Genomic DNA, 15,000 nt, shown 5'->3' on the forward strand with positions numbered 1-15,000 from the left:
TTTCTAGCGAATGGGAAAGGAAGCAGAATGGGGAGAGGGAAAGACAGTGAGTTTGTAGCGTGGGAGGCAGTCATAATCTGTCGTCACAGGAATGCATGAATGGCATCTATTTTAGCCGCCGCAAACAGATGTGCCGTTCTCTGCGAGACAAACCCTCTGATTATGCGGGAGGAATACGAGCGCTGTGTTCATGAGGCAGAAGCAAACACCACATCCTCTATGTGTGTGTGTGTGGCGGAAGCACAGACCGAGTGTGTGTGTGCCAGGGTCAGCATGGCGGAGAGAAACACACTGCGCGTAATGTAAAGTGGGGGCTCGTCCGGGACGACTCCATTCACTAGTCCTCAAAACAAGCAGACATCACTCCAGAGGACACCGCCTTCCTCACAAGATGCTCTAGAGGAGGCTCTGCACTGCTGCTTCACGCTTGATCTTGTAGATGATGGAAGAAGTGGTTCACGCGCATTTCAATTTTAACGTTTCATTCTATATTCTTCAACAAACAAAATCACACACGTCTCGGATCAGCGCTTTCATCAGTGTGAGAGTCACAAACGGTTTTCAAATGATTCAGTAACACTTTACTTGAAGAGGTGTTCATAAGACTGACATTAAAACTTTATAATCAGCAAGACACATGAGTGGGATTTTCTTCACTTCAGTCCAGTTCCTCTGTGTTCCTCCAGCGCTTCTACAGTAGAGTGTGTGGCAGCAGCTGAACACAGGAGTTCTAGAGAGCTGAAGCGGTGTCAGTCCAGTGTTCAGAGCTCAAGTTCAGTTCAGTTCAGTTCAATTCAGTTCAGTTCAGTTTAATTCAGTTCAGTTCAGTTCAGTTCACTTCAGTTCAGTTTAATTCAGTTCAGTTCAGTTTAATTCAGTTCAGTTCACTTCAGTTCAGTTTAATTCAGTTCAGTTCAGTTTAATTCAGTTCAGTTCAGTTCACTTCAGTTCAGTTCAGTTTAATTCAGTTCAGTTCAGTTTAATTCAGTTCAGTTCAGTTTAATTCAGTTCAGTTCAGTTCACTTCAGTTCAGTTCAGTTTAATTCAGTTCAGTTCAGTTCAGTTCACTTCAGTTCAGTTTAATTCAGTTCAGTTCAGTTCAGTTCAGTTCAGTTTAATTCAGTTCAGTTCAGTTTAATTCAGTTCAGTTCAGTTTAATTCAGTTCAGTTCACTTCAGTTCAGTTCAGTTTAATTCAGTTCAGTTCAGTTTAGTTCAGTTCAGTTCAGTTCACTTCAGTTCACTTCAGTTCACTTCAGTTCAGTTCAGTTCAGTGTGTTTTAATCTTCACTGCTGGAAGTCCAAACACTGAACAGCAAATCCATCCATGCGCAGCTCCACAAGTCCCAAACCAAGCAGGCCAGTGGCGACATTATGCATGCTCATAACAGATTTATGATACAGTTTTGTTGTTTTGGGATGCATACACTCTCATTCACATTCATGTCATGTGATGATTATAAATGGACACATTATGAAGACCCCTTGAATAAAGTCACAATTTCAATATATCTATCTGAAAGATCCTACTATATGTCAGATTCTCAGTTTTTGCTGGATTTTTACTGACTAAAAAGCCGAATTTCATTATCATATTTTTTACATAAGAGTGGCGCGACTGCTGCTCTCATTCATTCATTCATTCATTTTCTTGTCGGCTTAGTCCCTTTATTAATCCAGGGTCGCCACAGCGGAATGAACCGCCAACTTATCCAGCAAGTTTTTAAGCAGCGAACACACACACACACACACACACACACACACACACACACACACACACACACACACACACACACACACACACACACACAGTGAAAGCACACCTCACCAATCTCTCTTTTAAATTAATATCTTCAATAGAAAGCTCTACACTGTTATATTTGTGCATACACATTAGATTAGCCAGAACTGAAGCCAAATCTGGAGAACTCACGATAATGTTCCAAAAACAAGTACACACTAATTTAGATGTTATAGAAAAATATTAAATACAAATTTAAAAAATGAAAAAAATCAAGAGAAGCAAAAAAAAATAAAAATAAAAAAGTGTAGTTGAAATTTTGTAGGTTGTAATATTTAGCTTGAATTGAACTGTATTATCTGATGTTTGGTGACTAAAATATTCTTTTAATAAATATATCTGTTTAATAAATCTGTTTTGCATGGGTGTTTTCCAGTGATGGGTTGCAGCTGGAAGGGCATCCACTGTGTAAAAACATATGCTGGAATAGTTGGCGGTTCACTCCTCTGTGGTGACCCCTGATTAATAAAGGGACTAAGCTGACAAGAAAATGAATGAATGAATATAAATATTCCTCAAATGTCAGCAATAAACCTCATAAACGTCCATGATATTCCAGAAACTCTGTGAACAGTGGGAACCCTGGATTTAGAGTCAGGAATGATCACCATCTCTGTGTGACAAACAGAATGAAGTTTAATAGGGTTGAGATCAGGACTCTGTTCAGCCCATTTCATCACTTACACACGGACTTCTGCAAAGCATTTGTGCATGAGCGTTCTGTTGAGCCTGTCATGAAAAACACCCTCAGACTGTTGCCACACTCTCAGATCCCCCATGACGGTCTGGAAAGTCATGTACCGGCGTCTCGACCCAGTGTTATTGTTGTTCTTAGTGTCTGGTGTTGTGTTTTGGGCAGGTAGTGTTCTTCTTGGCGCTCTGCAAATCCAGATCTGTGCTTGAGACGGCAGATGGAGAGGAATGAATCATCAGATTACTCCAGAAAACCCTCCACACTGATCTCAGGCCTGTGTCGAGGACACGATTTCACCAGCGATGTGTTGACGGGGCTTCCCGAGGCAGATGGGGAATGAGGAATGTTGTGACCGACAGCATCACGACTGCAGACACATTTACATTTAGCAACAACATCATCTGCTGAGGCTCCGTCAGGCCTGAACGCCGACGATCTATCCTCAACGCCGCAGCTCATAGGAGGAGTATGACAGGCATGGGAGACATGGATTTAAAGTTATATTACAATCCTTATTTCCAGAGGGCTACGTTTAAACCAGTGTTTCTCAACCATGTTCATGGAGGAGCACCAGCTCTGCACATTTTCCATGTCTCCTTAACCAAACACACCTGATTCAGCTCAGCAGCTCAATAGCAGAGACACTCTGAACAACCTGTAAACACTCCGGTTTTATTTGTTTTATTAATTATAATATTTAATAAGTTCTGATCCTCTGAGCTGATCTGTACTATTTAACAAGTGGAGTAACGCAGAGATGTGTGTGGACCTGCTGAGGCTCTGTAGTGTGTGTGATTACATGATCACATTTACACAACACTGATGATGAGTCACACAAGCTGACGTAGTTTGTGTCTCTGCACACATCAGAGATGGCCGTGGATGTGTTGTTAGTGATCTTCAGTGTTTTTAGATGAGTTGAGCAGTTTTGTCTTTGTCTTCTGGTTAATCTAATATATCTGCACACATATATTACTGCATGAGAATATAGGAATGTACAAGAGAGATCTGTGAGGGCAAACTCATGTACACTACTCATCCCAGTGTGCGCTGCTGGTTTAATGGTGTGTAATCTGTGTTATATCAAGCACACACTGCTGAGAACAGACCAAACCTGCACAAAACACGAGAGCGGCTGCTGAAACTACAGAGAGCTGTGAAGAGTGAAGGAGAGGGGAAGCAGTCAAGCACATCAAGAGCTCTGGAGAACACAGCAGAGCCCACACACACACACACACACACACACACAATGCAGATGAAGACCTGTGAGTACCGAAAACACAAGGCGGCTTTGTGAAAGATGAGGCAGGTGAAGATGCATCCACATTTAAAGGTACAGTTCACCCAAAACTGAACATTCACTCACTGTTTACTCTCCCTCGAGTGGTTTTAAGCCTTTAAGAGTTTCTTTCTTCCTCAAAAGAAGATATTTCAGTGCATCACACAGCGCATGAATGTGCTCCACACAGGTTTCTGCATCTCGTTTATATATGAACAGCAGCTACGCTAATTATTCTCTTAATTCTCTATTAACACCTGGGGATGCTCATCCCGAGACCCTCAGATTATGCAGCACCACTGATCAATCCAAGACCAGCGGCGAGATGATCCCAAGGATTCCATAATCCTGGACCAGGCCGTATCCTGAGCAGCTGCTGTGGTGGTCATGGAGGAGTGGAGAGCATGAGACTGAGTCCTGTGATGCTCCAGGGGCAGACGAGTCTCACTGAGGTCCAGCTTCTCCTAGACTGCAGCTCTGCACATGATGTTTGGCGTGAGGACACATGGTCATCTGAGTCTGGTTTCTCTCCAGGGTTTTTCTTGGCTTTCGCCAGTTGGTGAAGTTTTTTCCTCGCCGCTGTCGCCACTGGCTTGCATGCTTCGTGATCTGTAGATTATGATGGATTTACTCTTCAGTGTTTGGACTCTCAGCAGTGATTATTAAACCACACTCAACTGAACTTCAGCTCTGAACACTGACCCTGTTTCAGTTCACTATACTCATCTATATTGAGCTGCTTTGACACAGTCTACATTGTAAAAACACCACAGAAATAAAGCTGAACTGAATAGTTTGGTGAAAGTAGAAAATTGAAAACCAAATATAAATAAATAAAGACTATGGAAGTCAACAGTTACAGTTTCCAGCATTCTTCTAAATATCTTCTTTGTGTTCAAACAGAATAAAGAAACTCCTGAACAAGTAAAGCGTGAGTAAATTACACCATTTGTAGGTAAACTGCTCCTTTAAGGCTCAATATACAAGCACACTTAGGGGCCGTTCACACAGAATGTGGTTTTCCTCCTCAATGCGCTACTGCTCTATTGCTTTTCACTGTAAACACGCACTGGGCGGAGTGTGTGACGTTACACTCGCGTCACATGTTTAACCCTCTCACCTGTGTGAGACACACTTAACACACAATGTTGTTCTACACATATGGAGTGATTGTAAGAGTGCATGGAGAAAGGAAAGAGTCTGTTTTCTGCAGGTGGTTTGTCAAGCCCACTCACCTGTGTGAGGCACACTCAGATATTTCGAGGGGTTTAGAAGATAAGCTGAGAGCTTTTTATAAGTTTGTGATGTGTTTGGGAGACCCCACGCTTTGCTTTTTGTTGCATTTACACTGTTTACCAATGGTGTCTCTGGCATGTGTGGTCTCCAGTGCTGAAGCGTTATGTGAAGCAACTGGTCAGACAAGCTGTTTCTCCACCATCACTCCTTTAATCAGGGGTGTCCAAACTCAGTCCTAGAGGGCCGGTGTCCGGCTGAGTTCAGCTCAAACTTCCTTCAACACACCTGCCTGGAAGTTTCCAGAACACCTAGTAAGAGCTTGATCAGCTGTTCAGGTGTGTTTGATTAGGGTTGGAGCTAAACTCTACAGGACACCGGCCCTCCAGGACTGAGTTTGGACACCCCTGCCTTAAATAAAAGAACAGTAAAAATCCCCACAGCAGTGATTTCATTCATTCATTCTGGGCTTAGTCCCTTTATTCATCAAGGGTAACCACAGTGGAATGAACCATTGACTATTCCAGCATATGATTTACACAGCGGATACCCTTCCAGCTGCAACCCAGTACTGGGAAACACTCATACACATACACACACTCATACACTACAGCCAGTTTGGTCATCAGTTCCCCTATAGCGCATGTGTTTGGACTGCGGGGGAAACCGGAGCACCCGGAGGAAACCCACGCCAACACGAGGAGAACATGCAAACTCCACACAGAAACACCAACTGACCCAGCCGAGACTCAAACCAGCGACTTTCTTACTGTGAGGCGATCATGCTACCCACTGGACCACTGTGAAACCGCCAGACGATCACTTTAAGACAATTGACCAGAACAGAAGCCCGAGCCCTGATAGAGACATTGTTTTGAGTACATGTGAAGCGCTGGATCCTAATGTGGTCTCGGCAGCGTTTCTAAGAATGCCCAGATTGAAGCTTTGGCCTGTTTTATATAGTCTGATTCAGATCCCCAGAATGCTAATTACGGCTGTGGAGTTATTTCTGCTCCGTGTTTCTGCTAGCAGGACAGGCTCGCTCCGCTGAAGGAGCGCTGGAGAACGTGGGCGAGACGGGCTGATGTTCAGTAAACATGCTCCTGATCCTCCCTCAGAGACCCGCGGGCGCAGATCCATCACGGTTTCACATTTCCTTCCTCTGCAAGTGTGCTTTTCAGATCGATTGCAGCCCGGCGGAAAACACAGGACAGCAGAACACCGAGCGCTGAAGGTCACTGGAGACACCTCAGGCAGACCAGTCACCATCATCATACAGATGTGCTCTGAAGAGAAGCAGCATCAGCGGAGGACTCCATGAGGACACTCGAGTTCATAAAAGAGAGTGTTTTGGGGACTCACTATGAGCCTTATGTTTTAAAGGAGATGTGTTACGTCAGTTTTTCAAGATGTAAAATAAGAGTGTGCAGCTGAGTGAGGACACACAGGTAATGTTCTCCAGCTCTCTGAACTGACCCCTTCAGGCTTTGATCATAACTGTGGCGTTTTGGTGACTGTCGCTTTAAATGCAAATGAGATTTTCAGAAGAGGGCGGAGCTACAAATGCATAAGCATAGTGTCAGATGTAAACAGTAGTGTGTGTGTTGTGAGTGCTGGTCAGGTGTGTGTGTGCTTCAGTGTGAGTGTGTGTTCATGCTTCTGTCAGTCTATGTTGCTCCTGTTCATCTAGAACTCCACATCTATAATCCTCTTAGTCTATGCTGACATTATCTTCAGCAGCTCAAACACTCTAATGGCTAATGGACAGACGGCTGCTTCCCACTCAGGCCTGCTGGACATGCTAATGAGATGGACACTAGTGGGCGGGGCTTTCCCCCTCTAATGACACGTACAGCAGGAGAATGTCAATCACAGTGTTTCTGCAAGGGGGGGAGCTACCAAAGAAAGGGGAGGGACTGGTGATAAAGAGGAGGAGCTTCTGGTAAAGGGGAAGGTGATGGAAGATGTTAATGAGGGGAGGAGCTGATGAGCAAGGGGATTCCTGTATTTACTCTGGATTGTGCAAGCAGTTTTTTCTACAGGGACAAACACAACACCTCCTGTTGGTGAATAAAACTATGTGCTAATGAAGTAATGTTATTATAACAGGTGCTATTTTGCTGTATTTTAATCCACTCATCTGGCATTAAATGTTGATTGGGAAATGGTTTCCACTTCTGGTCTATAGAGAGAAAACAGCGACTGCCAGTTTCAGCTTCTCTTAAAAACTCAAATCATAAATGGACTAAAGAGACAATTCACCGCCCTGTATCTGCACATTCCCCTCAGTCTCAGTCTCAGTCTCGGGTTCGGATGTGAATTATTCATTGGGTTTCCAGCATCTGAATCCTGGATTTCCTCTAATGGGCGCTCGCAGATGTGCTGCGCTATAACCTGATCGGATCTTCATCTGTTCGACTTTAACACCACGCTCAGAACACAGCACATCTGCATCTGCTGGACTCGAGCCTCATAATTATTCATAGTTGTTTAACTGCATTGAAGAATCTGTAATAATGTCAAACATGAACTAGATCTTAGGAAATGATCACTACATGTATACTCAATGTGTTCATTTTGCACATATGTGACTCTGTCTTATGTTGCATGGTGGATTTTCGGCAAGAGCGAAAACAAAAACACAGTATGGGTCAGAGTTGAGTGACTGATGTTGTTGGTCTCAGTTCTGACTTTATTTTTAAAGCGTCTGCTAGTTATTTTATTTAAGATCTGAGGTGAACGATCTGCTGCTGCTTTCAGAATGCCTATAAATGTCACGTAAATCTGTATTCAAAGAAGCCTTTAACACTGAATACAGCACATAATCAGCACCTGAGGTGATCATTGTCAGTGGTTTATGCTGTTGTTCTGCTGTGCAAATAGAAACCGTGGATTGTTAGTAGAAAAACTCCTTTTGACATGGGAAAGAGCTGTAATTGTGTGCCGCGCCGTGTGTAGTTAGGACACACTGTTCCTATAGCATGTGTGTATCTACAGCGATGGTCCTGGCTGTACCTGTGTGAGCACGTCCAGCTGGCCGATGATGTGCTGCAGTGTGCTGGTCAGAGCCGCAGGAACACCGTCCGCATCCGTCTGCTGCTGAGGGGTCGGTTCACGCACAGATCTCTCCGCAGACACTCCCAGCAGCGGCGAAACCTCTGTTTTCTGTCCCGAACGACTCTCGGGATCACCGGCAGCTCCAGACGCCTGCAGAAACACCATCACAGCAATTACAATTGATAAAACACAGAAATGATGGATGCACCCAAACTGCTTTCCAATCATGATTTAGCATTTATTAAAGTCATTCTGTAAGAAGTTTATAACTGAACTCAATAACTTAATGACAATAACATCAAGAACACATTTCACTGACAGTAGAACTGTGTTGTCAGTGAACGAGTTGGACGGCGGTATTTTATAACAGCACTTTGGCTAACAGCAGGAACAAGTTTACTATACAGAAATGTCCAGTCGGCAGGTTAATGTCCGGTGATCATGCATGGCTCCATTAAAATATGTGTACATGAGCTAAACATACACACAGTGCAATATTTAGCAACTTTTTTACCTTTTAGTTTTATTAACCCTTGTGCACTGTGCACTGACTCCCCTTTTGTTATGTTCAGGATGAAAACAGAGTTAAAATGCATCAGATTAATAATCTTAAACATATTTTTTTGCAGAAATCTGTTAATCAACCTCAGCCCTGATCAAAACTACTAAATGTTTTTAAAAATTACAGGATTTTAACTCTTTAATTGCCAAGTTTACAGATGATGTCACTGTTTTGGAGAAATACACACACAATATGACGTATTTTTAATATAAACAGCAGTTGTGGACTGGATTATTTTACCTTTTATCACAGTCTTGGACATGTGAATGATTAGTAACAACACTGGCCTTGATGCACTGTGAGATATTCATCTTTTCTCCCTAATTTACTGTTGGTGGCTGTTTTTGCCCCATTGACCTCCATTATAAGCACATTAGATGGTGCATAAACACACAGTCTTTGTTTTCGTTTACTCTGTGTAGTTCTGAGAGCTGAGATGCTCATGATGATTTTCTCAGAGACATCAAGGCAAGTGTGCAAAGGTCACTCTCACACTCTCACACACTCGCTGTTATACTCCATATAAGATCCAGAACCTAAGCTTTTTTGCACAGGCCTATCTAAAGGGTTAAAACTGCCAACTGATGATCAACAGTGGAAATTACACATCTTTTACCTCTTCCCAACAGGGTAAACCAGCAACAATCAATGCTGCATGATTACATGATTATATGATGGCTTTATAATCAAACATATCTGGTTATACTGGAAGTCAATGGAGCAAAACCAGCACCAACAGTAAATTAGAGAGAATTAATCAAAAACAATGCATCAAAGCTGAGGCTGTTTCACATGTCAAGACTGCGATAAAAGGTAAAAAATCCAGTCCACAACTACTGTTTATTTTGTGTTTTTTTCACCAAAATCAGTGACATCCTTTATTAATTTGGCAATTGAAGAGTTAAATTTGGTACTTTTCTAAACAATTTATTAGATTTGATCAGGACTGAGGTTGATTAACAGAATTATCCAACACAATTGAATATATATATATATATATATATATATATATATATATATATATATATATATATATATATATATATATATATATATATATATATATATAAATATATATATATATATACACAAATATATATATATATATACACACACACACACACACATCTGATGCATTTATTTTACAGATGTTTTCATCTCTAACATAGCCAAAGGGTGGTCAACTTGCCCAGAGTGTATTTTTAAAAATCAAAGCAATTTCTTAAAATATGTGTCAAAATACCAAACATCATAGCTGAGAAACAGCCCAAGCTGTGGCCATATCGGCCCAAAATCAGCCCAGAGTGGATGAAAATAACCCAGCAGCACACAAGGGTTGATTTGAACAATTTTCAACAAACTGCTCTTGTGCTTCACAAGCTATTGAAATGAAGAGTTTCATAGCGCAGTGCTTTCCGCATCCAGTGTGAAAGCTGCTTCTGTGTGTGTAGTGATGATTGCTATGGGAGAATGAAACAAGTGCGCTGAACAGTTTTTTCACCACATAGTATTGCAGGAAATGTCTACTTCAGCAGATAATTCTTACAGGCAGAAAATTTGCATTCTTTCTTATCAGAATTCTCCACAACATAAGCATTGCACATCTCAGATTATCCCGGTATTGTGCAGCGCTAGTGCTATTGCCTCTTAAGGCTCAAGGTGTTTTTAACATGCATGTTTTATTTCTCTTTGCTATTTGGGCTTATTGGAGCCTAATTAGAATAAAAACCTAAGCATCATCTTTTGGTTTGAAGTACTTTTAGAGAAAAGTGATGTCCATATATATGGACTCATGGTCCGAAATTACATAAAACTCTCTTTTCTGACTGTTTTGTCAGAGAGTAAAAACAACATTTTCCCCATTTTGGACTGTTAAGAATAGTTTTCGGGACATCATACACTGCAAAACAGTTGCAGGATGACACTGTATGTCTTTAATCAAATATAAAACATTCAAAGTATTTTAAACAGACACTTAAGAGCTAAGATGTGCTGTCCACATATGTGGCCACTAAACCCTGGGAGGTTAAAGGGTGAACTGGCCGAAGCTGTAATGCATACACACACTGAATATAACACATCACGTCTCATTAAGGACAGGGATTTCTGTGTGGTGTTTGATTGGCATGTACGTGGGCACCAGAATCACTGATGCGGTCGAGCTGCCATTTCTGACGATAGTTTGAGGAATCACGCAAGCATGCTGTAATGCTTTAATTAAAGCGCTGAGGGAAGGTAAAGGTCAGCGGTGTAATTCACTCAGGTTGCCAGGTGACAGTATTATGGACAGCAGTGAGAATACTGGACAGAAAACCAGCAATAAAACACATCACTCCAATAAAGCCCCATATCAAACCCCAGATGACTGTGATTAAAGAAGCTCGTCACCACCTCCAGCGGAGTGTGTGTTACACTAACGCTCATCGTGTGTGATATATTACAATAATCCACATGAAACATCTCCATCAGCACAATGCAAACATGCGCCAGACCCCAGTGGTTATTCTGCTGAAGGAAAGCGTCAGGCTGTTCATTACTGCAACTGAAAGAGCAGAACTGTAAACCTGAAGAGCAGATGGAAACGAGGGACACTGACCACTATCAAACACTGCGCAAATGTGTTTCTTACTCTGAGTTTTGTCTAGTTTCTAGTGCAAATATTAAAAGATTCTTAAATCGAGAAGCATTTTCTAGACAAGCCAAACATTTGGGTTTGCTTTTAGACATAATGAGACGAAATGAGGAGAGTTTTTAATTAAAGCAAGCAGAATAATCTGACAATGGGGGAAATGAAACAATCTGGTTTTACATTTTGACATGAGATTATTCTGCTTCCCCCATCGGCAGATTATTGCTTATTATTCTGAAAGGATCAGCAATGCTTTCAGAACATCACCATGGGCCTGTGTTCTGAACAGATGTGCTGCTCATCCAACATCAGGCATTGGGTTGGTGCAGAACAGAAAGACGTCGCTCTCACAATAAAGAACTCCTGCTGGAAACATCTGGCAAACAGGCGTCTATGAAGAGCTTCTTCCTGGTCCAGCGAGGTAAATATTTGGCCCTGGTGACCCTGGTGATTTGAGGGCAAACGGGGTGTCTGTTCAACAAAGAGCAGCGCTGAACGCCAGCGGGTCTGAGTATGATAAATATAGAGCTCTGAAAACCGCAGCACAGTTACTGTAGATACAGCAGGAGAGTTCGTCACACACACCAAGACCACCACACACTCTGAAGGCACCGCTATACTCGTCCCTATGAAAAGCACTGATGCATGTCATGTGCATTCTGAACCAACAGGGGGCGATAAAAGCCGTTGATGCTCAGTTCACGGCAAATGCAGTATGAAATATTTGCGCGAGTAACTTGCATACAAGTAAATGCAAACATGAGAGGCGGAACTTGCTTCAATTATGTCTTCCACATTTGCCGTGAACACAACCTTATCGACCAATCAGAAAGGAGAAAACATCGCAATAGTACACGCAATTACAGGCATGCAGACAGAAACAGGAATAAGCTGCATCTTGAAAACACAATGTGTACATTTAGCATTTTATTTAGCGTAATTTCTTCATCTTTATGTTGCACCTGCTATTATTAGTTTTGGAAAACGGTTTTATAATTAAATTAATATTAATATTTCTACATTTTTAATTTAACATTTGCGCTGAAGTTGTTATTCACGCTGGAAATATGATTACGAGTATATTACGAGCATTTACTTTAAAATGTGAAACAGGACTAGTCCTTTAAATGTGGTCAATATGCAAATATAAACTATTAATTGACTGAAGTGGTGTGATATATATCGCTATCGGGATATGAGCCGTCTTATATCCTAATATGAGATTTTTGTCATGACGCCCAGCCCTAAAGATCTGTTTATATTTCAGTTTATGTTGTTGTTATACTGTGTAACCAGCAGGTGTCGCCAGAGTGCAGTCTCATCTGACCAGTGAATCCAGCTCTTGTAATCTAATCAATCAGTGCATTCAGCTATTGCAGTCAGGCCCCGTTTACACTAATATGTTTTCGTTTTAAAGCGCATAAGTTTTGCTACGGTTACGTCATGCGTCCACATTACCCCGGAGTTTGAGCGCCGAAAACTGCGTTTTTTGTAAGCGCTGCAGAGGCCGTGTTCATCCTCAAGCGCTGCAGCTCCGTCTCAGTGTGGATGGAGGAAAACGGAGACATCTGAAAACAGAGGCGGGGCTGCTGACATTCTCCTCTCTGATTGGGGCTTTTCCTCATTAAGTATCCTCTACACACAGCTCAGTCCTGCATCCTCTCCTTCAGTTCAGACTTCACTAGTTTGAGATGGAAAATGGTAGATTGTTGATGAGCAGTCCGACGTGTGCAGCTCTCATAACTGCAGTGCATGCCAGAATGTGTGTGTGTGGTCATGTGATGTGCGTTTTCAGTGGTGTAGTGTGCACGGAGAGCTGTTCAGAAACAGCAGGTGAAACGCCAGTGTGGACGCGGATCGCTTACATTCCAAAGCGCTGTTTAAAAGTAAAACGTATTCGTGTAAACGGTGCCTCAGTTTAATCAAGTGAAATCACTGATTATTGTGGTCCACCTGTCAGAGGGGTGGATTTTCCTGGTTCTCCGGTGATGCTGCAACAGAGGGACGCCACAAGGTGCGTTTCTGCACAGCCAGATCAAATATTTACTAGTGGAGTAAAGCCTCATATAAAGCACACGCGGCTGCTCGCTCGACACACTGCGCTGCTATATTTAACCATGAGGAAAACAGTTCATATGGACAGCATTCGCTCTAGCAGGAGTTTGAGGATCCTGAAACTGGCTCAGTTTTGATGTTTTTGTTCATTAAGATAATTACACATCAGTTTAATAAAACTAGATCAATCATATTAGCGGTATTTAATAACTTTATCTTCAGCTGAAATAATGCTGATGATCAACTACACAGACAAATTATTCACAGGTGATTTTTTGGATTTACATTTTTATTTACGTTAAGTGGTTGTGAACTTTATTTTTGGGCTGAATTTAAAGAAATAAATTAAGTTGAGCATTACTAAAATTAATTTATTTGTTTAAATTCAACACAAATTGTTTGCAACAATTATGCTGAATTATTTTTTTTGTGTGTATTATGCAGGAAACTAAATTAAAAAGACTTAATAATTAATATCATGAACATCAGCTCATTAAATCACAAAAGACAGAAGAATGGAAAAGCCTCTGCTGATTTGATCGATCTCTATATTATTAGTAAATCTTACAGCATTTTTTGTAATAGTTTGGTTGAAGGTGCTGTAAGATTTGCACTCCTCTGCATCACAAAAGCAGCTCGATATGCATGCAGAAATGTCAGAATCATGCAGAACATACTCGTTTATCTGACAAACAATGCTAAAGTCAGTTATTCTGCTATGAGAATGCGCAGTCCCTGTCAGAATGTCTGTCACCCCGGGTTGCCAGATGGTGGAAAACAGTGCATTTCACATCAGTCTTCAGACTCTCAGTGCATGCGGCTGCAGCTGTAAATGCGCCCTCTGCAGGACAGAAGCAGCCGCAGAACTGAGATGCAGATTCAGTTATTAAAATACACATCAGGGGGGGTTATTTAGCTAATAATACAAATATAACTAGTTTAAACATGAGATGAGCAGCTTACAGTGCATCATCAGCCACACAGTCAGAAATCTGGCAAACTATAGCACGTGCATGAATTAAATTTCATTCATTTCCCTTCAGCTTAGTCCCTTTATTCATCAGGGGTCGCCACAGTGGAATGAACCGCCAACTATTCCAGCATATGTTTTACACAGCTGATGCCCTTCCAGCTGCAACCCATCACTGGGAAACACCCATACACACTCATTTATACTCATACACTACGGCCAGTGTAGTTGATCAGTTCCCCTATAGCGCATGTGTTTGGACTGTGGGGGAAACCGGAGCACCCGGAGGAAACCCACACCAACACGGGGAGAACATGCAAACTCCACACAGAAACACCAACTGACCCAGCCGAGACTCAAACCAGAGACCTTCTTGCTGTGAGGCGATCAGGCTACCCACTGCACTCCACTACACAGTAATGCTGCGTACTGCACCTTTAAGAAATCTACTCATATTCACAATGCAAATGTGGACCGCTCTTATTTTTACTGCAATAAAACAAACCACACCCACCCATGATGAGCTCATCAAGCCCCGCCCACATCTGCACTGGACCCAGAAGTGCACAAGAAGAAAAGTCTGCCGCCATTCAATCACATGATCACACACTGCGCAGAGATCTGGGTCATCAATACTTAATGAACAGAGCTGTATTAACACCACAACCAGCTGACGGAGGAGTGCAGAGGCAGGAGATGGAGGAGGAGGAGATGAAAACAC

At 42.1% G+C, this 15,000-nt stretch overlaps 1 protein-coding gene across 11 annotated transcripts in view; it reads right to left on the minus strand.

Moving 5' to 3' along the window:
* Positions 1 to 15,000, minus strand: part of poc1a (POC1 centriolar protein A) — a 25,732-nt gene that overhangs the window by 1,361 nt on the left and 9,371 nt on the right. For 9 of the 11 annotated variants that reach the window (XR_012386742.1, XR_012386741.1, XR_012386743.1 and 6 more), the window contains 1 exon segment: positions 8,022 to 8,213. Coding sequence is in view for 8 of the 11 variants with exons in the window: in XM_073915674.1 (XP_073771775.1) it covers positions 8,022 to 8,213 (192 nt within the window). In the remaining 3 variants the exon portion in view is untranslated. 11 annotated transcript variants of the gene reach the window in all.

This window comes from Danio rerio, chromosome 11 (genome assembly GCF_049306965.1).
Source record: "Danio rerio strain Tuebingen ecotype United States chromosome 11, GRCz12tu, whole genome shotgun sequence".
Taxonomy (NCBI): domain Eukaryota; kingdom Metazoa; phylum Chordata; class Actinopteri; order Cypriniformes; family Danionidae; genus Danio; species Danio rerio.